The sequence below is a fragment of the Tamandua tetradactyla genome, chromosome 3, assembly GCF_023851605.1.
Source record: "Tamandua tetradactyla isolate mTamTet1 chromosome 3, mTamTet1.pri, whole genome shotgun sequence".
Lineage (NCBI taxonomy): Eukaryota > Metazoa > Chordata > Mammalia > Pilosa > Myrmecophagidae > Tamandua > Tamandua tetradactyla.
The window spans coordinates 85,618,785-85,646,150 of record NC_135329.1 but is presented as its reverse complement, the minus strand read 5'-3'; the positions used below and the strand labels follow the sequence as shown (position 1 = coordinate 85,646,150).

At 37.3% G+C, this 27,366-nt stretch overlaps 1 protein-coding gene across 7 annotated transcripts in view; it reads right to left on the bottom strand.

Annotated features, from left to right (window-relative positions):
* Positions 1-26,205, bottom strand: part of IWS1 (interacts with SUPT6H, CTD assembly factor 1) — a 42,405-nt gene extending 16,200 nt beyond the window's left edge. Inside the window, exons 1-12 of one of the 7 annotated variants that reach the window (XM_077153480.1) lie at positions 25,609-26,203; positions 23,268-23,386; positions 15,394-16,579; positions 14,156-14,345; positions 13,548-13,605; positions 8,737-8,834; positions 6,581-6,764; positions 5,441-5,523; positions 4,183-4,312; positions 3,166-3,283; positions 656-781; positions 85-141 (exon numbers count right to left, since the gene is read on the bottom strand). In XM_077153480.1, coding sequence (XP_077009595.1) covers positions 98-141; positions 656-781; positions 3,166-3,283; positions 4,183-4,312; positions 5,441-5,523; positions 6,581-6,764; positions 8,737-8,834; positions 13,548-13,605; positions 14,156-14,345; positions 15,394-16,579; positions 23,268-23,386; positions 25,609-25,642 — 2,370 coding nt within the window. In that variant the 5' untranslated portion in view covers positions 25,643-26,203 and the 3' untranslated portion in view covers positions 85-97. Of the gene's footprint in view, positions 1-84; positions 142-655; positions 782-3,165; positions 3,284-4,182; positions 4,313-5,440; positions 5,524-6,580; positions 6,765-8,736; positions 8,835-13,547; positions 13,606-14,155; positions 14,346-15,393; positions 16,580-23,267; positions 23,387-25,608 lie in introns of those variants that run through there. The other 6 variants (XM_077153476.1, XM_077153477.1, XM_077153478.1 and 3 more) reach the window with 6 other exon arrangements.
* Positions 26,206-27,366: the final 1,161 nt, after the last annotated feature.

The following is a 27,366-nucleotide window of genomic DNA, read 5'->3' as shown; positions in this document are numbered from 1 at the left end:
TCATTTGCTATTTTTCTTAAAATGATGCAGCAAGTAGAATATTCTCTCACATAGTCTAGAAAAATAACTAAAACAAAAACTTACTTTTCCTCTCCTGTCAGCACCTTTTCCAGGTCTCTTCGGGGTGTCTGACCACCAGTACTGAAGAAAAACAGTAATCATTGTGATACTAGGAATTTTACAACCCTATTACTAAGAAAAAAAAGCAAACTAGAATATCAAACAGATCAATAGCAATTCCTTTACACTGGATCAGAGAAAATAAACCCTAATCTTTTAAAAGTATTCATATGCATGACTGGCTTCATTTTGAGTTAACCATAACTACCATATTTGTAACTAATGACCCTGCCCTTCTGGATGTAAGTATACTGATACAAGTTGGGCCAATAATAAATATTTTTTTTTCTCCTAGGACTTTGAAATGGAACGGAGAAAGAAAAGTTTTTATGCAAAGTGGCTGGAACATAACAAGGAACCCCGGAACAGAGGGACATTATTTACTATCCCACTTAAAATAAATGGATATTATAAACAAGATATGTTTATCAGTTGAGGGGAGAGACAAAACCCTATCATCTGGCAGGTTTCCTAACAGTCTCATTTATAAAAAAGTTGAGTTAGTGCAACAGTAATATTACTCCATTACTCATACCTGTTCCCGCATACCTGTTCATTCTTCGCCGCTGAGGCATTTGTTCTAGATCTCTCTGCTCCCTCTCTTCTCTTGTCATTCCTTTGTAGTTTGAGGTAAGACCAAATATAGGCCGAGACCATTCATCTGTAACAAGGAAGCAATCACTTACACAGTTCATAAAATAGCATTCCTCTCCTTTCAAATAATCAGACTCTACTGTAAGACAAAACTCGAATCCTTTAGAATACTTTCTTTAAAAGACCCTGCTATTTCAGGACTACTTATAGGACAAATATAATAAAATACCAATAACATGACTAACTACAGCTGATTCAGAAAATTATACATAAAAAAAATCAGCTAAACCAGTAACAGCCACAGAGATCTAAAGAAAAAAACTTTTGATTCACTTTGATATTCATCAACTAGCTGGTTGACATTTCACAAAGACAGTCTAGATTTCTAAGTTTACTGGAAATAGTCTTTAAATTCTTCTACTTTCTTATCCTAGCCAAAAATAGCTTTTTTAATAGCCTCAATCTTTGTTATTTCTTTCCTTTTGCTTCCTTTGGGGTTAGTTTGCTGTTCTTTCTCTAGTTCTTCCAAGCAGACAGTTAACTCCTCCAATTTTTGCCCTTTCTTCTTTTTTGATATAGGCATTTAGGGCAATAAATTTTCTTCTTAGCACTGCCCTTGCTGCATCCCATAAGTTTCGATATGTTGTGTTTTCATTTTCATTTGCCTCGAGATATTTACTGATTTCTCTTGTAATTTCTTCCTTGATCCACTGGTTGTTTAAGAGTGTGTTGTTGAGCCTCCACATATTTGTGAATTTTCTGGCACTCTGCCTATTATCGATTTCCAGCTTCATTCCTTTATGATCTGAGAAAGTGTTTTGTATGATTTCAATCTTTTTAAATTTATTGAGACTTGCTTTGTGACCCAGCATATGGTCTATCCTCGAGAATGATCCATGAGTACTTGAGAAAAAGGTGTATCCTGCTGTTGTGGGGTGTAATGTTCTATAAATGTCTGTTAAGTCTAGCTCATTTATTGTATTATTCAACTTCTCTGTTTCTTTATCGATCCTCTGTGTCCAGATGTTCTGTCCATTGATGACAGTGGGGAATTGAAATCTCCAACTGTTACGGTAAATGGGTCTATTTCTGTTTTCAGTGTTTGCCACATGTATTTTGGAGCATTCTGGTTTGGTGCATAAATATTTATGACTGTTATATCTTCTTGCTGAATTGTTCCTTTTATTAATACATAGTATTCTTCTTTGTGTCTTTTTAACTGTTTTACATTTGAAGTCTAATTTGTTGGATATTGATTGGCCTCAATCTTTGAAAATCACATTTCAATAGCATAGGTGTAGTCTATGCCATCACTGAGTTTAAGATGGCTGCTAAGATGACCATGAAAAAATGGACTATATGCCCACTGTCTACTCAGGATAAATCTGGAGGTGCCAAATGAAATTTCTGTCCTGAAACATAAAGTAGCTTACCGCTACACTTAACACACTAAAAAAAACAAGAGACCCAGTACAGACAGACAGAGGTGATGCCACAAGGAGAATGAAGCAGGGATTCTTGGGGGTGGGGGTGGGGATCCACATATCTTTTGAACTCCCCCCCACTCCACTGACCCCAGCCCTAGACTCAGCATCACTTTCATACCAGTTGGAATATTCTGCTTCTCTCAGTCTTGGGTAAAACTAGGTTGAGAACCACTACACGAAAGCATCAAAAATTTTTTATTATCACTTAATGGGGAGTAAACAGTAAGGTAAAGGCATAATACTTCTTTGTTTCATAAAAGAAATATACATTTCTCTGATAGTTTTTGTCAATTTAAAAATTTCAATGGAAAAACAATTCCTATATTCAAAAGCAGTAACAGTTACTTGTTTTATCTAACATTGACGTTTTAAAACTTCCTTTCCAACATGGAGTCCAGGAAATTAAGGAAGAAGTGAAAACACATAAGGTTTTCATTCTTGAAAATGAAGTATTTCATCAATTATATGGCACTCTATCAGATGGATTGCAGTTAGACTTCCTGATATCCTGGCATTGTACTTTATACACATCTCCTCTCATTTTATCTTCACAATAACCCAAAGTAAGCACATAATTATCTCAATTTTACAGAGGAGGAAACCAAGGCTGAAATCACTAGCCGAAGGACACATAAAAGTGTAGGTGGCAGATGTGGAATTTGAACCCAGGCATGACTGACTCCAGGACCTGCATTATAACCCCTCCCTGCGCTCCCCACCCATGATTAGAAAACACGTGCTTCTGTTTGCCATATTTAATAAGTGCTAGCTACTTAAATATATTGAGGAACATACTAAGTCTAAGGGAAAAAAAATGGTACCGATAAGTTATTAAAAGTTTTCTATCTCACTTTACTAACTCATTTAAAATGAATATTGGTAAAAAACATAATTAGCTTTTATCTATATGTGTTTCTCTCTGTATATACATGAACACAACAAACAAAAAGCAAAATTTACATACTGATTAATTTCCCTGCCATGTCCTTGTTGGACCTTGATTCCTTGGGGTGTTTATAGAGATACATCACTGCTCGTCCAATCCCACTATGTTTCAGGGTCTCCTGGCTCACACTAGGTAGCTGGGGAACACAAACACATACACACATATTAATCACTCAGAAGCTGGGAGTCCTGCTCAGCTATCCTAGATGACCTCCAAGACCCGATCCCTTCACAATAAAACAAGAAACAAGAATCCCATTTTCAGGATATGCAGTCACTGAACACAAAGACACTTACTTTGTGTTCACATCAAGAGCTGAGAGTTCAGTATTACTTCTGAGTTGACGTTTAAGTATATATTCAGTGTAAGAAGGTATAGCACACTCAGAAGTTAGTCTAACATAAGAGTCACCAGGCCTTAGAATAAAACAGACTTAAGTCTGAAGCCAAGCACAGCCACCTGCTAGCTATGTGACCTTGGACAAGTCATTTAACTTCTCTAAGCCTCAATTTCCTCATCTGTAACATGGAGACAATACACCTACCTTGCCAGTTTGCTGAGAGGAGTAAACGAACAAATGCATATGTAAAGCACTGAGCAGACTGCTTGGTTGCCACACAGGAGATTCCTCGGGAAATCCATTAGAAGTTAAGTGCTTGCCCAAGGTGTCACAGCCACATTAAGGAGGCCCAGCTCAAGATTCAAACACAAGTTTACCAGATCATGAAGTTGGTGGCCTTTCTGCCTCACATGCCTCCAACAGAAAATGACTGTTACTGTACTATCCTTCTCAACCAGGTACACCATAGTTACTCCAAGATCATTTCTTTCAATATTATAGTTAAATGAAGCTTTAAAAGGCCTTTCCCCTTATACTCATTTCATCAGGTATGTTTCTTTGTCAGAACCCCTCTTCTGATAGGCTGCAACAGAGAGGATGTGCAAGTGTGTGGTAAAACACAAGGATTAGATAATTTATACAAAACCCATTAGATAATTAATGAAGAGCCAACAGTCATACTATCTGCCTCTAACCTCTTGCAGAATCTTCAACAGCTCCTCACGAATCTTTAGTGCAGGCAAACTCCTATCTGGGAGAGGAGAGAGCCATTCTTTGATGGCAGACATCACACCACTGTCAATAAACGTTTCTTTAAGGTCTTGCCTGCAATGATAATAATTAAAAAAGAAAAAAGTCAGATCTTTGAATCTTGATTCTACTCTATCTTTCACTGGTTTTTCTTTCATATTTAGTACATTTCCAAATTGCTTTTAAAGAGGTACTCATATAAATTGAGTATTTCTTGACTACTCAATTCCAATTTCAAAGGCAGTAAGCAATTAGTTCCTATTTTCTAGAAACAAACAGTCTTGTCAGGTGATGATCAAAACCCAACAAATTATATAAGACAGCTTAATGCTGAAACAAATGGTACAGTCAGTAATAATAAGTAGCTCCAATTATTACAAATAAAAAAATAACATTAATATATCTGAATAGTGATTCTCAAAATTTCTCAGGTGGTAGAGAACCTGGGTTGTGCTTTGCAAGACAATTCACTGGCAAAAAAACAAACCCATGAAGCACTGGTATTTTAAATTCTATTTTATGTACTAGAACCAATTAAGTTAATAGAAAACATGACAATATTATATATATATAGGGAATCTACTATAGTTTTGTTTGTTGGGACATAGGTGGCAACTTTCTCATCAGACTTCCCAGATCAGACTTATTGGCTCACTGGTATACCAAAGCATTACTCCAGCCATAAAAATTAAGTAGTGGCTTGGCTCAAGGAGAAAGCAATATTGGCCTACTGAAGCTCATGAGTATGAGGGAACCAATGAGAGAGCTTCATAACAAAGCGTTACTGAGTGCATCATGATTTCAGAAGGACCAATGGCAAAACTTGTGCAGTAACGGGACCCACATATTAAATCTTGTATGACACATGCTTCAAGTAGTCGCTTGGATTTAATCTATTCTCACACTGGGGAATTAGGCAATTTACCAGATCCAAAACTAGTCTAAAAAGAACAAGATCAGCGGTTTCCAAGTCTTTTCTTTCCCATTAATATCTGTTTGCTACTTGTTCTGTTTGCATCAGAAATCAAGCTCTAAGAAGTATTTCCAAGGAACAAACATCATTTAAGAAATTCTACCCATTATTATTTTTCTGTGAATTCACAGAAGGTTCTTGTTATTTTTATCTCTAGAACACCAGTGCGTAGTCTGAATATCATTCCATTAAAAGGGAAAAACATTTTTAAAATAATACAAAATACTTACTTCTTAAGATGCATGACCACAGTAGGTAATAAAGTTAATTTTTTCAGCGCTGGTTTTTTTTGGTTGTTCAACTGCCTGTCTTCCTACCCAGAGAAAGACAAAAAAAGAAGTTTTTTTTTAAAAAGCAGTACTATTTGTTAGTGAATTATAACATAACTCAAACCTTAAAATAAAATAAAGCAGCAGTTTCTCAGAGAAAACATACTTTTCCTAAAAAGAATGTATGACAAAAGAACTTTTTTGCAGAGCCCCAAATTCCGCATCTGTGTTGCTCAAACTCACGAGACTATTAAAATGACTGCCTTTTTACAATTGTTGAGAGGAATAATTTTAATGCAAAATACTGGCATAACTGTCAAGTTTCCAAAGGGTTCATTCAAGGTACAAATCATAGGTGGGAAATTTTTACGAATATAAGCAATATTTTTCCAGTTGTGAGGCTTGGGTGAGAGTGGAAAATAACATCAAAAAATGTTTGGTTTATCTACACTTGGGCAATTTTTGTCTAACTTTCAAAATTATGGATAATTTCAAATATATCCAAAAACAGAATATAAAATAATGTTCCCTGTCATGCATCTATCACTCAGTTTCAGCAATTAACCACAAATGGCCAGTCAGTCTTATTTTAGCTCTCTCTCCAGCTACTTTTCTCTCCTCTTGAATTATTTTGGAACAAATCTTAGACACACTTCATGGAATCCATAAAACCTTCAAGAAGTGTTTCTAAAAGATGTTTTATAATTTAGGCATATTTTGAAAAATGCAAAGAGTTAAATGTAGTACCTTGAACAGAAGCCAGAGACTAATCCATGAATTTATAACACTTCTTACATATAAAGAAACATCAAACTTTGTGGTAAACTAAGAAAATAAAATTATTCCCCCATAAAACTAGCACAGCCTTTCCTTCACCTGAAAAGTCTCAATGAACTAAGTACATAGTCCTTTTACTTTTTCCTGAACAAACATGTAACCAAAATATTAAAATTATTTCCACATTAAAACTTAGAAGAGCAAATGCTTTATCATAAAAAACAAAGCATAATAAATGTAGTTTAAGCTAAAGTAAAACAAAACAAACACTCAACCAATTTAGTGAGGGAAGATGAGATGAACCTGGAAGTGGCCTCGTCTCACCTCAGCAGCTTCGTTCATCTTGACAATCATGGCGCTCACAACATCGTCTGCATCACTAATGAAGGTGCCACCATCACGGTTGCGCCTGCGCTTGCCACTCAGGCTCTTTTTCCGCTGCAGCATCATCTCAAAATCCGACAGAAAGTCCATACTAAGCAGGGACACAGAATCAAGTTGAGAAGACCTAAATACAAGTTCCCCTTTTAATACATTATTTCCTTTTACTACAGTTAAGAACTACCAAATTTCTCAATTCTAACTCAATGAAGTGCTACCTTCTTTGCAAAGTCCAAGTACTTATCGCTTGCTTTAAAAATTTTATTTTCAGGGCGGGCCGCGGTGGCTCAGCGGGCAAAGTGCTTGCCTGCTATGCCGGAGGACCTCGGTTCGATTCCCGGCCCCAGCCCATGTAACAAAAAACGGAAAAACAAAATACAATAAAACAAGAAAATGTTTAAAGTTGTTTCCCTTTCTTCCTTCCTTCCTTCCTTCTCTCTGTCTTTCCTTTAAAAAAAAAAAAAAAATTTTATTTTCAACTTTGGTACTATCCCAACTGTTAAATATTAAGAGAAATTGGCCTAAACTCATTATATACCATATTCATATTTGTATGTATCAGCTTGAGAAGGAACATTTTAAACTCTCATTCAGGGAACAATGCTTCCAATTCAGTTTTAGTTGTACTGCCTTTTTTGGAACAGGAAGGTGTTCAATTAATTTGAACGTTTTTTTTTTGTCTTATATAGCATGAGTAGAAAAAAAGAAAAATAAACTGTGATTTGTAGAAAATGGAAATCCACAGGCTTGCTAAAAGCCTCAAATTTTTAGTGTCAATCAGAATCATCAGACTTGATCACATTTAACTCCTAATAGAGTCAGTGTATTTTTTACCATCATGTTAAAATTCAATTCCAAAGACACTGCCAAACACAGCCAGCTTAATTCTTACATGCCACTAGGAGTTAAAAAGGATACCATTTTAAAAGTGTTATCTGTATAACTATAAACATCAACTAACTAAAACTCAATCTATGTTTATATGAGTTCTTTCCAATAGGAGATTTTCCTGAAGATAGATTTCAACTATCTTAAGAAAAGTAAAGTGAAATACAATCAATATTTTATAATTAAATCTTTACACTTATTTTTCTCCCCCCGTCCACTAAATAAGTTTTTACTCTCAAAATACATTTATTTTCAGAAGCATTTACCTGATGAACCCTAAATTAATTAGTCTGGTGACTATATAAATATAATTCCAGAAATTAAGCCATCTGTGGGGAGTGGTGGCTTAATATGTGCAGAATGTTTTGGTTGAACTGAAACATTTGGAAATGGACAGAAGCGATGGTAGAGAGTTATTGTGAGAATAATTAACAGTGCTGAACAGTATGCGAATATGGTGAAAAGGGATGTTCAGAATCACAAATGGCACCAGAAGGAAAGTTGGAGGCTAAAACATGGGAATGTATAACACAGTGAATCTTGTGGTGGACAAGGCCTGCAATTAACTGTACAAATATAAGAAAGTTCTTTCATGAACTAGAATAAATGTACTACACTATTAGAAGCAGTTAATAATAGGGGGTTTTATGGGAATAAATGTAACTACTATAAACTGAGAACTATAGTTAAACAGTAATATTTTAATACTCTTTCACTAACAGTAACAAATGTAGTACACCAATACTACGGATCAATAATGTGTGCGTGTGTGTGGGGGTATAAGCGACATGGGAGGATCTGAGTCTCTTTTTTTTTAAATTTCTCCCCTAAAGTAATGAAAATATTTTAAAATTGATGATGGGGTTGTACACACAATTATGTGATGATACTGTGAGGCAGTGACGGTGTATTATGTGTGGTCTGTATGATTGTACACTTTGGGTGGTTTGTATGATGTGTAAATATATCTCAATAAAGCTGAAAAAAAATAAAAATAAATTAAGCTATCAAGGCACAGGGCAAAACAGAAATAATGACAGCAAATAATTAAGCAACAGAAGTGTATATAGAGAAGCAGAAAGGGAAAAAAAGCAGAACAAATTTGCACCTCAACTTAACCCAGACCCAAGATAAGAAAAAATAAAGTTTAAAAGACTCTATCCCTGTTTTTCAGTTCTCTTAACAAATTCTCTTTAAAAGCAGAAACTTACTGTTTTCCTCTCTTTATGTTATCATCAGAATCTGAATCTTCTGCTTCTTTTATCTGTGTTTCCCCCTTTTCTTCTTCCAAATCTTCTTGGTTAAAACCCTAAGAGGTAAAGTATATTAGCTAAAGTCATCACAATCTCAATACAGATTTTCTTCTGCTGTTAAATTCTTTTTTACATTTTTAAAAAGAAATATTCTCATGGAACAAAGATTAAGTAGGTATAAAGTTTCCTCCCATCCTAGTCACTCATACTTCTAGATTTCTTATTTCCTTCCAGAGACAGCTTACATTTAGACAAGCAATTTTACATATATATATTTAGCCCCACTTTTAATTATAAAAATGGCAGCATACTATGCATTCTATGTACAGTATACCATTCTACATTTTCTAAAACAAGAGGATCAAGGGACCAACCCGTATCAGCATGAAGTATCCTCACTTTTTTTAACCAATTAGTTTTATTTCCACTTTAAAAAATGAATACATTCTCCTTGTCTTACAAAAAAGGCCCCACCAATTCTGTGTCTTCCCAAAATAAAAGTATGTGAATATACTTGAGGCCAAGTAATTCAGTTTTTTTTCCCCAACAAAAACAATCTTATAGTTTCAAATAAAGTCTAATAAATTAAGTAGTCACCAGAGGCTCAGAAATGTTTAGAACAAAATTTGGCTGTGAAAAGCAATATCCATCTTTTAAAATCAGCAAACAAACCAAAAATAGTATTAGGTATTTAGTTACCTCTTTGCTGCATATAGGTCTGTGAAGATTCTGTCTTCTGTTGGAGTGGAAACTACGCCCACCCACCATGGATCAGGATTAAGATCCTTTATATTCTCTGCCTTGATTATATTAGAAGCTTTATTTTCTAGTAATGAATTTCTTGGCTTTTTAATATGTAAAATTCCAATGACCAAATCCCAAAATAAAAATAAATTTACATCAATGAATTCAATTTGCTTATATTTTAATTTTTATAAAGTTTTAACGTTTTGGAAAAATACAAAAATAGATATGATAAAGCACTTTTTTTTGCCCAATTAAGCTAATAATAACCATTTTTATACAATATCAATTATATCTGAAAATTTCCTGGACTCCTAACAGTTTAATACCACTTCAAATCCAAAAGGCTTAAAAATCCATCTGGATCCTTGTAAATAGAAAAGACCATCTCATATTTCCTAAAAAAGGTAAGCTAGCAAATAATTTCATGGAATTTCATTTTATTTCTCATGATCAGTCTATTCCCTGTTTTGATCAGTTTTTTATCTGAGAACTTTAGTTTATAATGACAGTTCTGTTTAGCTTACACACTGAAAATTCTGTGAATTAAGCACCTAGAAACAAAATCACAATTAGTATAAAAAGAGGGGATGATATGCTGGGTCACAAAGCAAGTCTCAAGGAATTTAAACTGACTGAGATCATACAAACACTTTCTCAGATCCTAATGGAATGAAGTTGGAAATCAGTAACAGGAAGAGAGGGAGAAAATTCACAAATACATGGAAGCTAAACAACACACTCTTAAACAACCAGTGGGTCAAGGAAGAAATTACAAGAGAAATCAGTAAATATCTCAAGGCAAATGAAAAAGAAAGCATAATCTATCAAAATTTATGGGATGCAACCCATACCAAACTTTAAAATCTGTTCTATAACTACTTGTTATAAAATGTACTTGGATATTTCTGACTTTTAATTGCTTTTGTGGTACACTTCACAATAAAAAAAGTTAAAAAATTTTATGGGATGCAGCAAAGGAAGTGCTAAGAGGGAAATCTATTGCCTGTATTAAAAAAGAAGAGCAATAATCAAGGAATTAACTATTCACTTGGAAGAACTAGATAAAGAACAGTAAACTAACCCCAAAGCAAATAAAAGGAAAGAAAAAATGAAACTTAGAGCAGAAATAAATGAAATTGAGAACATGGAAACAATCGAGAAAATCAACAAAACCAGAAGTTGGTTCTTTGAGAAAATCTACAAAAACCAATGGATCCTTAACTAGGTTGACAAAAAAAAAGAGAGAGCGAGAGGATGCAAATAAATAAAATCAGAAATGTAAGAGGAGACATAATCACTGACCTCACAGAAATAAAGGAGGTATTGAGAGGATACTATGAGCAACTTTATGCTAATAAACTAGACTACGTAGATGAAAGGGACAACTTCTTACAAAGGCATAAACAACCAATACTGACTAGAGAAGAAATAGATAACCTGAACAAACCAATAACAAGTAAAGAGACTGAATCCATAAAGAAGCTCCCCAAAAAGGAAAGTCCAGGACCATTGGCTTCACATGTGAATTTCACCAAACATTCGAGAAAGAATTAGTACCAACCCTGCTAAAACTCTTCAAAAAAACTGAAGAGGAGGGAAGGCTACCTAACTCATTCTATGAAGACAATTATTACCCTAATACCAAAGCAAGACAAAGATACTACAAAAGGAAATTACAGACCAATCTCTTAAATGATTATAGATGCAAAAATCATCACCAAACACCTGCAAATCAAATCCAGCAGCACATTAAAAGAATTATACACCATAACCAAATGGGATTTATTCCAGGTATGCAGGGCTGGTTCAGTATAAGAAAATCAATTAATGTAATATACTATATCAACAAATCAAAGAGGAAAAAATCATATGATCATCTCGATTGATGCAGAAAGGGCATTTAATAAAATCCAGCATCGTTTCTTGATAAAAACACTTCAGAAGATAGGAATAGAAGGAACTTCCTCAACATGATAAAAGGACATGTATGAAAAACCCACAGCTAACATTCTACTCAATGGCTAAAGACTGATAGCTTTCCTTCTAAAAACAGGAACAAGACAAGGATGCCCACTGTCACCACTGTTATTCAACATTGTGCTGGAAGTTCTAGCCAGAGCAGTTAAACAAGAAAAAGAAATAAAACGCATCCATATGGGAAAGGAAGAGGTAAAACTCTCACAGTTTGCAGATATGATACTGTATATTTCAAGTTTCGAAAAATCTACAGCAAGCTACTAGAGCTAATAAATAAGTACACCAAAGTGGCAGGGTACAAGATCAACCCAAAAATCAGTAGTTGTTTTTAGACAATAGTAACGGGCAATCTGAGGAGGAAATCAAGAAAAAAATTCCATTTACAATAGCAACCAAAGAATCAAATATTTAGGAATAAATTTAACTAAGGATACAAAAGAGACATACACAGAAAACTATAAAAAATTGCTAGAAGAAATCATGGAAGACCTAAAAAAATGGAAGGACATAGCATGTTCATGGGCTGAAAGACTAAATATAGTTAAGATGTCAATTCTATCCAAATTGATTTATAGATTCAATGCAATACCAATTAAAATCTCCAAAACTTATTTTGCAGAAATAGAAAAACCAATAACCATATATATTTGGAAGTCCAGGGGGCCCTGAATAGCTAAAAATCTCTTGAGAAAGAAAAACGAAGAGGGAGGTCTCATATTACCTGATTTTAAAGCACATTACAAAGCTACGATGTTCAAAACAGCATGGCACTGGCATAAAGATAGATATATTGACCAATGGAATTGAACTGAATATTCAGAAATAGACCTTCTCATCTATGGACAATTGATCTTTGTTCAGTAAGTCAAGTCAACCTCTTCAATAAATGGTACTTGGAGAACTGGATATCCATATGCAAAAGAATGAAAGAGGATCCATATATCACACAACATACAAAAATTAACTCAAAATGGATCAAAGACCTAAATATTAGATCCAAGACCATAAAACTTTTATAAGAAAATATAGGGAATACCTTATAAATCTTGTAATAGGAGGTGGCTTCCTAAACCTTACACCCAAAGCACAAGCACGGAAAAAATGTATAGATAAATGGGAACTCCTAAAAATTAAACACTTTTGTGCATCAAAGAACTCTGTCAAGAAAGTAAACTGGTAGCCTATGCAATGGGAGACAATATTTGGAAAAGAAATATCAGATAAGGATTTAGGACCCAGAATATATAAACAGATTCTTCAAGTCAGCAACAAAAAGACAAACAATCCAATTAAGAAATGGGCAAGTGCCTGCTATGTGGGACATGACGTCCAGGGGTGAAAGTCTCCCTGGAGGTGTGGGAGATGACTTCCAGGGATGAGTCTGGCCCTGCACTGTGGGATCAACAATGCCATCCTAACCAAAAGAGGGAAAAGAAGTATAATAAATAAGGTATCAGTGGCTGAGAAAGTTCAACTAGAGTTGAGTGGCTACTCTGGAGTTTGCTCTTACACAAATTTCAGTTAGACATTGCTACCTATGAACCTTGCCAACCCCCAACCAAATCCATTCTAGCCAATCCTAAAGAACACCTAGGGTAGTATTTAAGATTCTACAAAGGTAGATTCTACTAGGATAACATTCCAGAAACCTACACCCTCCAGATGGGTCCCTGGACGAGATAAGTCCCAGAACCTAGAGGGCCTAGCCTCTCCAGAACATCAGCTCGTTTCACCTCCCTACTCCATATTAGTGACAGACCCTTCCAACACGAAAAAGTTAGAATGGGCAAAGCCCCAATAATCCTAAAGAATGGGAGAAAGATCAAAGGTGATAGTGGAGTTATTCAGAGAAGGCACAGTTTAACAAATGAGTATGACTGCTGAATCATAATTTTATTCCAATTCCTGAATTTCATTTTTCTACATTTTTCTCCTGATTGCATCATAGTTGTTTATTCTAACTTACAGAAATCAGCTAATAAAGAACACTGATAGAAACAACAAAAAGATTTGTCAATAAGGAAATATTTTCATCTTATACTTACTGTAAATTCTTCTTCCTCTTCATCACCAGATTCCCCAAATATGTCTGCAATAAGGTTTCTAGAAGAGATAAAAAATGCAGAAAATGTTTGTTGTCTTCTTGTATACGTAAGAATCATAAAATCTTTTCTTAACAAGGAACAATTTACACACTACAAATGTACAGATCTTTAGCATGCAGTTCAATGAGTTTTGACAAATGCACACACTCATGTGACCAGCATCCTTATCAAGATACAGAACAATTCTATTTTCCTAGAAACTTCCATCATGCCTCTTTCATACTCCTGCATCAACACACTCAAAGCTACTAAAACTCTAATTTCCCTCTCAATAGATTAGTCTAGCCTGTTCTTGAATTTTATGGAAATGGAATCATACTACATATCCTCTTTGCTTTTTTCACTTAACATAGTATCTGAGAGAGTCATTCATGTGTGATTTCTAGCAGTTCATTCAGAACTAAAATCCTAAGTCCACAAAGTCATGCAATTGGACAAGATACATCACATAACACCTCAGTAGGAACTTTAATACAAGTCTGCAAAAATATGAAAGTAAACCCCTTTATCATCTTTTATAAGAAAGCTCGTAGCATATTGTCACTTACTCTTCTTCATTCCCCGACTCACTATCACTACCAAACAGATCCTTCTCTTCGTTTTTCTTATCTGACAATTCTCCTTTCCTTGCTTCTTCTTCACTGTCCGATGCTATAGTCTTCTCTCTTTTGCCTGATTTTTCTGATGTAACATCACTGTCAGAGTCATCAGCATCAGAAACAACACGACTCTTCTTTGCTGTTTTCAAAATAGAAGAGCATCATTAACCTACTTTGTCATGGTCACTGTGATTACTAAGTAAAAAAGGGTCTTTAAAATGGCACTATGTGGCAAAAATAAAAGCGGCTCCTGAAATATGATTTAGACTGAAAACACACACACACACACACACATAAAAGCAAAAACCTTGAGGATCATTCAGAGTCATGTTATTTTGCTTAGAAAAAAAAAGGGTTCAAATGATGAAAAAAAAAAACAATACTATAGTGGGCATCAATGGCCACCTGTCTGTGGATGGATTCACCACTGGAAGATAGAGAAAATAAAAATGGACTGATGGGAAGAACTGGCATCCCTTCTAGGCTGTTTATTACTTATTTTTATTTTTAGGCTGCCTATTATGAGTAGAATCAAGAAGGACGGGATGGCTTTATCTTCCTTAAACAAACTGGCTGCATTTGAGGGTACTCATTCATTTACTTCTTCTGTGAGAACAGCAAAGTTATAAGGGAGTATCCCTTTTTCAAAGAAAAGTAAGTCTTATAAAAAAACTAAGCAAGGAAAAATTATCTGTGAAAATGAACTCCCAGGTAGCAAAGACTGGACTACTCTGCAGAGACATAGATTCTCTAATACATCCTTACATTTGGGTATTCAGCACTCTTTAACAAATGAAGAGAGGGAGCTCAGTTCCTATAAATTAGCTGTCAAAGAGACACACAGCTAAATCTGGATACAGTCTGGGGTTTTCATGTAAATATCTTACTTTGAAGCATTACCCTTTTTGGTGTAAAATTTAAGTCCTTTATATTTTCATTGGCATGTGGTTTAGCTTATCACTTTGAGGTCATTAAAGATTAACAAAGTTTGTTAGAACTCAAATGAAATTTAAAACTTTGATTAGCTAACTGACAACAGGGGAAACCAGTGTCCTTCCTGGTGACATTTTAGAACATAAGGTTGAATGACAAAATATAGCTTTATCATAGCAGAAAAACAATGCTTCATAGTTAAAAACTGAGTCAAGAAGTAAAGCAATGGGTAAAAGCCCAAAATAATTCTTCACCTGCTTTCTCTTCATCTTCACTATCAGAAAGGACAGCGGCTTTCCGCTTTGCTGCTTTCTCCTCCTCCCCGTCTTTTTCTTCATCATCACTGTCAATTTTCTGCCTTTTGGGTTCTTCTTCCTCGCTGTCAGAACTGTGAAATGGTTTCCTCTCTGTAAGGCTATCTGAATGGAAGGAGTCACTTTGCATTTCAGCATCCTCTCCCCTGTTTTCTCTATCACTGTCATCTTCTAACTCTGCCTTCTGTTTGTTTCTGGAGGCATTTTCAGTTTCTGAATCACTGACAAGTGTTTTCTGAGGCTCCTCACTCTCAGAGTCACTGACTTGGGGTTTGGGAAGCTCTTCACTTTCTGAGTCACTGACTTGGGGTTTGGGACGCTCCTCATTTTCTGAGTCAGTGGCCTGGGTCCTTGGGGGGTCCTCACTCTCAGAATCACTTACTCGGGATTTCGGCAGCTCCTCATTATCCGAGTCACTGGCCTGGTTCCTTGGAGGGTCCTCACTCTCAGAGTCACTGACACGGGGTTTGGGAAGCTCTTCGTTTTCTGAGTCACTGGCTTGGTTCCTTGGAGGGTCCTCACTCTCTGAGTCACTGACATGGGGTTTGGGAATCTCCTCATTTTCAGAGTCACTGGCCTGATTCCTCTGAGGCTCCTCACTTTCTGAGTCACTGACTTGAGGTTTAGGAAGCTCTTCACTCTCAGAATCACTGATTTGAGGTTTGGGAAGCTCCTCACTCTCAGAGTCACTGGCTTGGGGCCTTGGGGGTTCCTCACTCTCAGAGTCACTGATCTGAGGTTTTGGAGCATCCTCTGTTTCAGAGTCACTTGCCGGACTCTTCTGAAGCTCTTCGATTTCTGAATCACTGGCAGGATGCTTTCCAACATCCTCGTTTTCTGAGTCACTTGCATGCCCATTAAGAAGCTCTTCATTTTCTGAGTCACTAGCAGGTAATTTCCTTGTCTCCTCACTTTCAGAGTCGCTCCCATGGTGATTGACCTCCTCATTCTCAGAATCACTTGCAGGAGGCTCTGGGTGCCCCTCAGATTCCGAGTCACTGTCCTTTTGCCTGTGAGGCTCCTCACTTTCAGAGTCACTCGCATTAAGATTGGGGAGGTCATCATTCTCAGAGTCTGTCACAGGATGTCTTTTGGTAAGGCCATCTTCTTGATCGCTAGGTTCATTCTGAAAAATGAGGTGAGAAAAAATTAGAAAAGTGCAAAAAAATGTTTGACAGTGAAAGGCTGAAAAACTTGTTTTCAAAAGTTTTAAAATGTAGGCATAGGCATACTTAAAAGTTTAATTCTTGTCCTATACCCATATAGAAACATCCCACTTTAAAAAAGCCAGCTATATGAAATGGTTAACCTTTTTCAGAACCCAAAAAGAGGAAAGATAAACCAGCTTCCACCAAAACAAACCTGTAAAGCATAATCCCTAGATTACCATAGAGGAGATTAATGTTGAAGGGCTAGATTTAAAAATAAAAAGTGCCTAGCTTTCTCATTGAATTCTAGCTCCCAAAAATCTAATTATATTTTTTCAAGAAACACAAGCAGTCATGCACCCAAGCTCTTTAAGGAACAAACTTGGTGTTTCTAAGATAAAAATCATTTGAAAGAAAAGAGCTATTAAACTATTAATAAAGGATAAAATAATATATAGGGCACATTTCCCCAAGTGAAACTGAAGAGAGGAGTTAACATTTATTAAGCACCTATTAAGAGCCCAATACCATGTCAGACCCTATCCAGTTGGTTTATTTACTCCTCACAACAGCATTCTCAAAAAACCACCACCACCAAGGCTTAATACAGTCTAGTACAAACTAGGAGCTTGGTCATAAACATTTAAGTTGTAGGGAGAACATGACTAATCTAACTATACTAACATGTCACTTTATTTGAAATAATCTGAAAACATACTCTAGTGTACAAAATGGACATTTTCATATTATAGTTATTTTTTTTTTCTTTAAATACAGAGTAAAATAAACAAAATGAAACATAACAAAATACTGATAAGTGTTTCAGGTTCTGGAATATTTTTGTCCCCATCTAGTATCTGAACCTTCACTAACAAGATGATAATATGATGATATAAGTGTTTTTCCCCCTTAAAAATTTACCGAACCAAGTACTTCCCTTTAAAATATGCATCTTGAAGCCACACAACTTAGCACAGATCAGTTCCGAAGGAGTATACAGTTTTTAGTAATGCTCTCATGCTATGAAATAATTCAGTGACAAGATTATATATTAGAAGATATGTGGTATAAAAAAGTTTTCACAAAATCCAGACTTTTAATTTATCTTAAGCTCATTTAAAGAAAACCCAAGTATACTGTTTCTACTTCAAACAATAAATAAACACAAAGTTTGAGGATTCTCTCTCCCTCACCTCCATATTTTATCACCATCCTGACCAGCACAGCATTCCAAAGAAACAGTAATAGCTACACATGTTCATACAAATATATGTGTTCAGGAAACTTCAAAATCATAAAGTTCAAATTTCCCAAAGGTATTTTTCCTGAGTTATAACAGGGCCCTCACACAGTAAGAGATTCCTTGTTTGACACATAGCCATTATCCCACTGAACTGGCATTTATTTATTAAATGTGAGATTAAGACTAGAGGGATAATAAAAAATCTTGCTATTATAGTCCAATACTCCACGTATTTCTAAAAATTTACTTTTAGCTACACTTTCTAATTTAATGCTTTTATATTTTAATTTACATGAAAAATTATCTAGAATCGAGCTATAAGAAGGTAGGCATTTTTTTTTTATTCCTGGAGCACAAAACAGTGCCTGGCACATAAATACAGCAAGTATTTGTTGATGAATAGTAAAGGAGGTAAGCATGAATAACAGAGAGGAACAATGAATTCAACAAGCATCTGTTCAACATCTACTATGTGCAAGATGCTAAGATCAAGGCAACTCAGTGGCTGACCTCAAGGAGCTGTTCTCTAATGAGGAGCCAGCAAATCCAAATACAGCGTAACAATATAGGGGGATGTGTGCTGTTATGACCATTTGCATAAGGTATCTGGAGAGCCCTGGTGGCTGTACCTAGTTTGTAAACACTAGGTAAAGCAGTTAGCTAGATTAGTGAAGGGGTGCACTGGGGGAGTGACATGCAGGTCCCAGCTAGAGGCAACTACAGCAGGAGGCAAAAGGGAAAATCGTATTTGGTTTTTGAATTCTTTCCATGACATAGCCATCACATAACTCTAACATCATGTTTGTTGTGACTTGATTTCTTTTAGGTGGAAGCAACAGAACTAGCTCAGGGAAAAAAGAACTATCTTCACAGGTGAATGACTAAAGATTCAGCCCAGGGAGCTCAGCAAAAGAGATTCAAGGATTGTCAACAATATGACTCAATTCTAACCATGCGAAATTTCAGCATCTAGGATCTAAAGTTTAAATCCCCAGGACAGATGACCTAGTTGACTACGACAGTATAAGATGTCCTGCGTTAGTCAGCTACAGCCAGAACAAAGTTACAGAACTGTGAGCCACTTCCAAAGAACAGTGAGCCACCCAAAACTTATCTGCTACATTCTACCCTTGGCTTGCAGATACATGGTGTGTGCAGTCCAAAGTAAGCAACGTTTACAAGGTTATTACATATGGTAATGGTTATGATAATTATGAATTTCTAGCAATTTTGGAAGTTTCATAAAATCTGGATGTCTATCCATTATGTGTGGCATGGTAGGAGAAAAAAAGAGTTGAGAAATCACTGCAGTAAGAAAGTAGCTAGTAGATAGTCTCAAGTCAGAGGAGACACTTAGGTAAAACACTGCAGAATCCAAGAGAGCAGCTTAGAAATTACAAGGTTGAACTTAAAACAACATTCAGAGAAACTCAGCTCTCCTTAGAGCCTTTAGAAATCATCCCCAATAGTCCACACCTCCCCCAGAGTACTTATAGGATTCACATGTAGCTAAAAGTTCACTTGTAGCCATAAGTAACAACTATAACTACGCCTACACGCATACAAATAGGAATTGCACTTCTCATGGACCAGGACCATGTATGGAGCTACATGACATTTTAAACTGCAAAGTAAATGACAAAATTACCTTAAGACAGATACTAATTTGTATATCTCAAAATAGTACAGAAATAGAAAACCTTGTAAAGAACGAAATAACGCAATCGCTTGTTTCTTCTTCATTCATTAAAAGTGTCAGACACAAAACACTGAATTAGTATACTAACCTACTATGACTAGTCATTTAGCATAATTAATAGATCTATTAATTATAGAAACATCCATCTCTAAGTCACACAGGAAATTTCATCAGGAAATACCTAAGGATTTTAAAAAACATGTTTTACTGGGCCCTTGTCCCACGAGATATATTTGAAATTCCCACCGTGGACCCTACAAATATATGTTGACTTAATCAGTATGTGGCAGAATCGGAAAAATTTCCAATAAAACAATAAAAATGCTATTAATCTAGTGTAGCTCCAGAAATTTTCCAATGCTCTGATTTTACAACATACATAACCAAACGTGTACACAGTGTCCCTTGCCTATCAAAAGCTTGTTGATGTTAGAATTAGACAGTCAAAATCCAAACACTTCAGACTGGTAAATGGAAAAAGAAAATTCTACACAAAACCTAAGACTTCATGGTAACAAAGCAATATCTTTCCTATCTATCCAGATTCATTTCTGACCAACATCAACGCTATGTTCTACACCAGTAGTTCCCAAACTTTAGTGTATAGAAGAATCAGCTGGGGCAGGGGGAAGGGGATTTTAAAATGGGAAATTTTGTGTTGTATTTTACCACAATTAAAGATAAATTGTAAAAGAATCACCTATGAAGCTTCTGAAACACAGGCAGGTTTTGTGTTTCTCACCTCCAGATATTAATTCAGCAAGCCTAGAAAGGAGTGGGGATGAGTCAAAGTACCTCTATCTTAATGTATAATCCAAGTGATGCTGACACAGGCAGTATAGGGATCATTCTTTAGGAAGTAGGCCCCAGACACAGAACACCTCGTATCACTCTGGCATACCCCAGCCCTTCACAGACACTGCTCTCTTTTCCCACAATACCTTTCCCTCACTTTGTTCTTTTCATACATTAAAACTTGGTAAAAACTTTCCAGAAACTTACAACCTCCAGATAGGTCCCTGGACCAAGAGGGCCCAGCCTCTCCAGAACATCAGCTAGTTTCAGCTCCCTACCCCATACTAGCGACAGACCCTTACAAAAGAAAAAGTTGGAATGACCATAGCCCAAACACCCCTAAAGAGAGGGATAAAAAGATCAAAGGTAATGATGGAGTTATACAGAAAAGATAGGATTTAAAACATGAATATGACTGCTGAATCATTAAATTGATATCTCTTTTAGCCTCCAGTACCTTAGAGCAGCTAGAAGTAAAAACCTACGATTATGGAATCGTAACCAAGGTCAAACTCTGAAACCATGAAATTGTGGTGCTGTGCTTTGAAATTGCTTTTTTGTATGTTATTTTTCACAAAAAAGAAAAAACTGTCAACTGTGGTGATGAAAAAATATTTAAGCCTTCTAGCCTCCTATATTCTGGAGCAGCTAGAAGGAAAAATCTGAGAGGATCGTATGGTAGCCCATGAGGATTAAAGGGAGTTAAAGTGGTTAGCACAGTGCCTTTGAGCACTTAGTTAGATATCCTGTTCATTATTAGTTACAAGACTCAGTTCAAATATATCCTCCATAATGGTTGAGCTGGTTAGCCATTTCCTCCTTTACAACCCCACGAGCACCTTGTGCCGCCACCTCACTGAGGTATTTGTTTATACATCTATCTTCATAATATACTGACCTTAAGTTCAGAGATCATTTTTTAAAAATATGTATTTTTTAAAAAATAAATCCCAGAGTGATGTGAACAGGGAGTAAAAAAGTATTTGCAAAGTCCCCTTGGGGGAATGGTAAGAAAGGTGGAAAATTCAACTTCCCCAAGTGTAGAATTCTTGATATTCTCACAAGCAGTGGGGACAACCAAAGCAATAGGCTGAGCCCCCAATCTTGGGGTTTGTTCATATGAAACTTAACCCTACAAAGGATAGGCTAGGCCTACTTAAAATTAGGCCTAAGAATCGAGTCACCCCCAAGAGAACCACTTCTGTTGCTCAGATGTGGCCTCTCTCAGCCAACACGACAAGCAAACTCACTGCCCTCCCCACCTCTACATGGGACATGATTCCTAGGGGTGTGGACCTTTCTGGCAATGTGGGACAGAAATCCTAAAATGAGCTGGAACTCAGCATCAAGGGACTGAGAAAACCTTCTCAACCAAAAGTGGGAAGAGTGAAATGAGATAAAATAAAGTATCAATGGCTGAGAGATTCCAAACACAGTCAAGAGGTTATCCTGGAGGTTATTCTTACGCATTAAATACATATCACCTTTTTAGTTAAGGTGTAATGCAGACGCTGAAAATGTAGCCTGAAAATGTAGAGCTGTGCTCCAGTAGCCATGTTTCTTGAAGATGGTTGTATAATGCTATAGCTTTCGCAATGTGACTGTGTGATTGTGAAAACCTTGTGTCTGATGCTCCTTTCCTTTTATCTACGGTATGGACAGATGAGTAAAGCATACGGATTAAAAATAAATAAATAAGATATCAAGCACATTCTCAACTCAGGTTTTCTACCTAGAATGTTCTTCCCCTACATATCACATGGTTATTCTCTTACCTCCCTTCACACTTTGGCTCAAATGTCACTTTCTCAATAAGGCCTATGGATCACTTCACTACTTAACACTGCAATCTGTCCTGGCACTTTTCACTTGGTTCTAATTTTCTTTTCCCCATACCAATTGTTAAAAATTATATTTTAACAAACAATATAATTTTTAAAATAAAGAGTATATTATTTAACGCCTTGCCCCTCCCTTACTCCTATCCTTATCTTACCCCTCTACCCCGGTGGAATGTTAAGACCAAGAAGAAAAGGATTTTGGTGGTGGTAATGGGTCCTTTTTCAGACACTGATATATCCAAAGTGCTTAAAAAAACCTGACACATAGATAGATGTTCAATGAATATTTGTTAGATGTGTGAAAATACCAACATGTCAAAGGATTGAGTCAATGACACAATCTGCAGGAATCACATCCACAACTTAAATTTTCGGTACATGTGCTGTCAAGCATAATATATGACATAAAATTGTTAAAACTACCATTTTTATCATTCCTATGTGTTTTAGTTTGTGTTCACCAAAAAACTTATGGCTGACAATGCAAGACTTTCCAATTTTATTTTGTTGGCATTATGCAGTAGAGACTATATAATCTGGGAGACAAATTAGTTTTTAAATATTTATGTACTAGGCCACATACGTTGAAATGTACACAAGATTCAATGCCACTTTGCAGTATTAAAAATAGCTTTTTAAAATACATTTGCTTTTTATTACATACACTATTATATACATTGTAACGGTTCAAACTGAGAAGCCCAAATCCTGATGTAAATTATGAAAGGTGATAGCAAAATTTTAATTTCAATTCGTATTTCTTCAAACTGCAAAAGCCTCATTAAGATATCACTTTGGGAACAGGGGAAGCCTAGTCACATAGCAAAGGTCTGGCCCATTTTCTGAATCAACAGACATGGTGGAATACTCCCTAACATTTGAAATGAGACCCAACCAGAACTTTTTCCCTGGTGGCCAGGTCAGTCCCATTTATTTATTTTTAATGTAGTTCCCTAGCATTTTATACTCCTTTGGTTCCAGGGTTTGAAGCATAAGACCTATGAGAGGGGTCTCTACAACTCCTAAATACAACCATTCTCGTCAAATGCAAGGGGAAAATCTTCCCAAAGATGTTGTTTAGCCGATACCTCTGAATGATGCTCTACACTTCCAGTGTCTGATCCAGAGTGTGGCTCATTTACACCATCCTCAACGTCTGACCCTGAATCCCGTTCATCTTGTACCGGGGTAGCACCGCCATCATCTGCTTAAAAATAAAACAAAAACCCACTTGAGGAGTAAGATGGATGACATCTATAATCAAAATGAGCACAATGAATCAAGAATAATTTAAGGAAAAAAGTTATCACTGGCAAAGTGTAACCATATTATGTTAATATTTTAAACAAGACAACAGTACAATACTCATACAAATATCAATAATCATAAGCCATATGGTGATATATGTGGCAGCAAAAAGATATGATAAAAGGAATGCAAAGCTTAAGAAACATCACTGAAAACCACGTCAACAACCCCTAAATAATAGTATGCCATTTACCTAACAAGATTAAGCTATTTCGACATTATGTTAAAAACTGAGTCTTTAGTTCTTTCCACAGCACATACCATTTCTAATTTACTATGCAATTTACCAAGTTATTTTGTTTAATTTGGGTCTTTCCCCACTTCAGTGAAAGTGCCACAAGAGCTGAGATTTGAGTTCACTGCTGAATCCCTGAAGCCCAGCACACTTTCTGTCTGCTACATGATTAATATTCAATAAGTGTTTATGAATGAAGAGCACAAGGAACTCCAGTCCAGAAATACTATAAATCATTAAAGTAAAGCTTATCCTGGAATATAATGTTTGTAAATATGAACTGCTACATTAACAAATACTTTAAAAATACAAAGCAAAATTGTATTGAAAAAAACTGTACTGAGAAGAATTTAAGTCGAAAGATATGGGAGACTTGGCCAGAGGGTCGATAAAAATCAACTTCTAAAAAACTAAGCAGTCGATTACTGGGGGGGGGGGGGGGGGGGGGGGAGATAAGGGAGGTACTGCCTAAGAACAGAATCATCATACTAATGACTACTGCCTAAGGAGTAATGAATATATAATCCTAATAAAAACAAGTAATTTTGAAATTAAACAAAAATTTGTGCTACAACAGTAGAGAAGACAGCATATAAGGTTTACCATCAGAGCATAATAGGAAATCATTACAGAATGTCTCAAAATGATGCAAGAGATAGCACAAATTAGGCATAAGGAGGCAAAACCTCCCCCCCCCCCCCCCGAAATGAGACTAAAAGAACAGAAAGTCGATGGAAGGGTAAATCAGGGAACTATTCTTTTATGATTTTTAGCAATCAATCTATGTACATGTTTTACATGTAATTTTAAAAAATGAAAAACGTTTGAACGTTTTTTGTTTTCTTTTTATTTCTTTTTCTGAAATGATGCAAATGTTCTGAGAAATGATCATGATGATGAATATACAACTATGTGATGATATTGTGAGCTGATTATATATCAAGAATGGAATGAGCATATGGTAAGAATGTGTTTGTATATTACGTTGAATTAAAAAAAACAAATGGAAAACGTTTGAAAACATCAGGAAAATGTTTGAAGCAAAACAACAATGTATGCTTGGAAAGGCATTTGCAGTCATTACTATTTACTGTCAGGTATAAGGAATCGAAGTGAACTTAAAGAAAAGTTTTGCATTCAATTATTTAAGCATGTTGATTGATTTAGAATATCCAACAGAAAAAAGTATCTCATCTGGATGTCCCTTGTAAGCCCCAGGACACAGAGGGCAAGCAAAGTTAACGGTTTCCTCCCCCATTAGTACCAGTACAAAGCGGGGCCCAGTAAGTGTTTATTGAATAAACCAGGAAAGAAGAAGGGAGATCAAACCTCGCCGGGGAGGAAAAGGAACGCTCTCAAGGTGAAGAAAAAGCACAAAAGTCACAAGCGGTAGGGGTACTCTCCTTTCTCTAAAAGAGACTTCTCAAAGTCCTACGCTTTCTTGACTAGGAAGCCAGTTCTGAAGGCAGATCAAAACTAGCGCTAACTGGAGAGAGAAGTCTGGAGGAGATTCCCCGCCCTCACCGAAAACCTCCCTTGCAGTCTCGAAAACACTCTGAACTGCTGAAACATACCCGATCCGAAGAGACCTCTCCTTCTCTAGCACTCCGCACACAGTGGGGGATGAATACCTGGAAGTACCCTCCCAGTTTCAGCAAAAACCTTCGCCGATTCATAGCTCCGTTTTCCCTCTGGAACGCCCTCCCCGGGGTTCCAACTTCAGTGCCCGCGGCGGATCCTTTCCGCTCAGCCTCACGGATGCCTCCGGCCGGGTCGGGAAACGAAACGTCTCTGCGGCCTCCCTCCCCTCCTCCCCCGCGGCTATGCGGGGCCCGGCCCGGCGAGTGGCCGCCGGGGTCCCCGCCCGGTCCCCGGTCCTGCCCCACCTGACTGGTCGCCGCTGTAATATTCCGAGTCCATGGCGGGCGGGCTCCAGGCGGGGAGTGTCCGCACCCCGCGCCACCCCCGTCCTTTCCGACGATGTGTCCCCCGATGGCGCGGCCCGGTGCTCTGAGCCTCCCGTCCTACCGCACGGTCCGGGGAGAGCAGAGAATAAGTCGATGGCAGCGGCAGAAGCGGAGGCCAGAACTGGAGGTCGCAGCAAGGGAGGACGTACCTCGGTGGTGGGCAGGGGAGCGGGACGACACACTACTACCCAGAAGCACCTCTGGGACCAAAATGGCGCCTGCTCACGACCCTCAGAGGAATGCAGCGCGCAGGCGCCGCCACCCGTCAACCGGCCAATGAAAAGGTGCACCGGCAGTGACGCAAGGCCTGAGCCGACAGGAGAACACTGGGAAAACCGGGCGGACGTTCTGGCTTCGGTTAAGTGCCTTTCTCGGAAGAACCGTCGTCTATCCTCCATGGAGATGATAATGTTTCATTCTTGGTTGTCTCTCCGCGCCTTGATTAAGGAACTTTTGAGTCACTCTTCTTCTGACAAATGAAGACCCTCGAAAATGACATTTTCCATCCTATTGGCCATTAACTACCTCTCCCGTCGTGCAGCGAGGCCGCCGATTCCCGCCCTCAGTGACGTACTGCTCTCTGGGACTTGTAGTTCCAAGTTGAGGGTGCTAGGACGCGTTGCCACTGGCGTGGTCAATAGTTCCTCCATTTAAGGCATTTTTCTTGCTTTCTTTTTTTAAAATAGCGACTTACTTTCCACCTCAATGTGCCATTCCATCAATGTTAGGAAATATAGTACACCCTGAGGAGGGTGACAGTCCACCTGAGTCCCATGGCTAGGAAACATCCCCACCTTTTGCATTCCTGCGAAGGGCTTACTGTAAAGAACCACCTTTCTCCAAATGACTTAAAACTGGTTGCTCACCCTTTCATGTGACTCCCGTAAGGTTCGGGGATCATTCCCTTGTATACCTATGATAAGGCCAAAGGCATACCTTTTCTCTTTGGCCTGAACCTGCTGATAAGGCCAGACACAGGCCCATTTAGCTGAGATTAGAACTATTTGCTATCCCTGAAACTAACTAGACACAGAAATAAACTTATCTTGCTCAGCTGACCGACTGAAAGGTCTCCTGATTGAAAAACAATGCCCACTGTAAATTATCCAGTCTTCCTCTCTCTAGAAGTCTGAGCAAAACCACCCTGCCAAGACAGTCTGATCTTCATATCTGGGGTTCTCTCCCTATTACAAAAGCCTGAATAAAATCAATTTCCTTGTTCGTTTCTGTCTTTGACAAGAAAGAGAACTTACTTTTACCTTGATTGGAGGAGGGTCAGTAGAGGTATGAGCAAAGCTCCCCCAGGAGGCGTAAACTTGCAGAATAAGCCTTTGGTCGTTTGGCAAAGTATGCATCTTGGTGTGGATTTTTGGGTATGCCTAGCCTGCTATAAGGACTCATAGGGTGTACTGGAAGTCCACCTGCTGTGTTGGAGTCAAGAAATGTGGGTTCTCTGATGCCAGCTTTGCCGTATCTTCTCAGAATGCCCTCAGTCAAGTCACATGCCAGTTTTGATAATTAGCGGATGCATGAACCTTTTGTTAGTCAGCAGGTTATGCTGGCAGAATCTGGTTCTAAGCTCCTGAAAAGGATGGGGGATGGGAAAGAAGTGGGGGAAGAGGGTGACCTTCCTCTGGAAATTTGTATTTTCCTTTGAGAGAGTTCAAGAGTATTCCT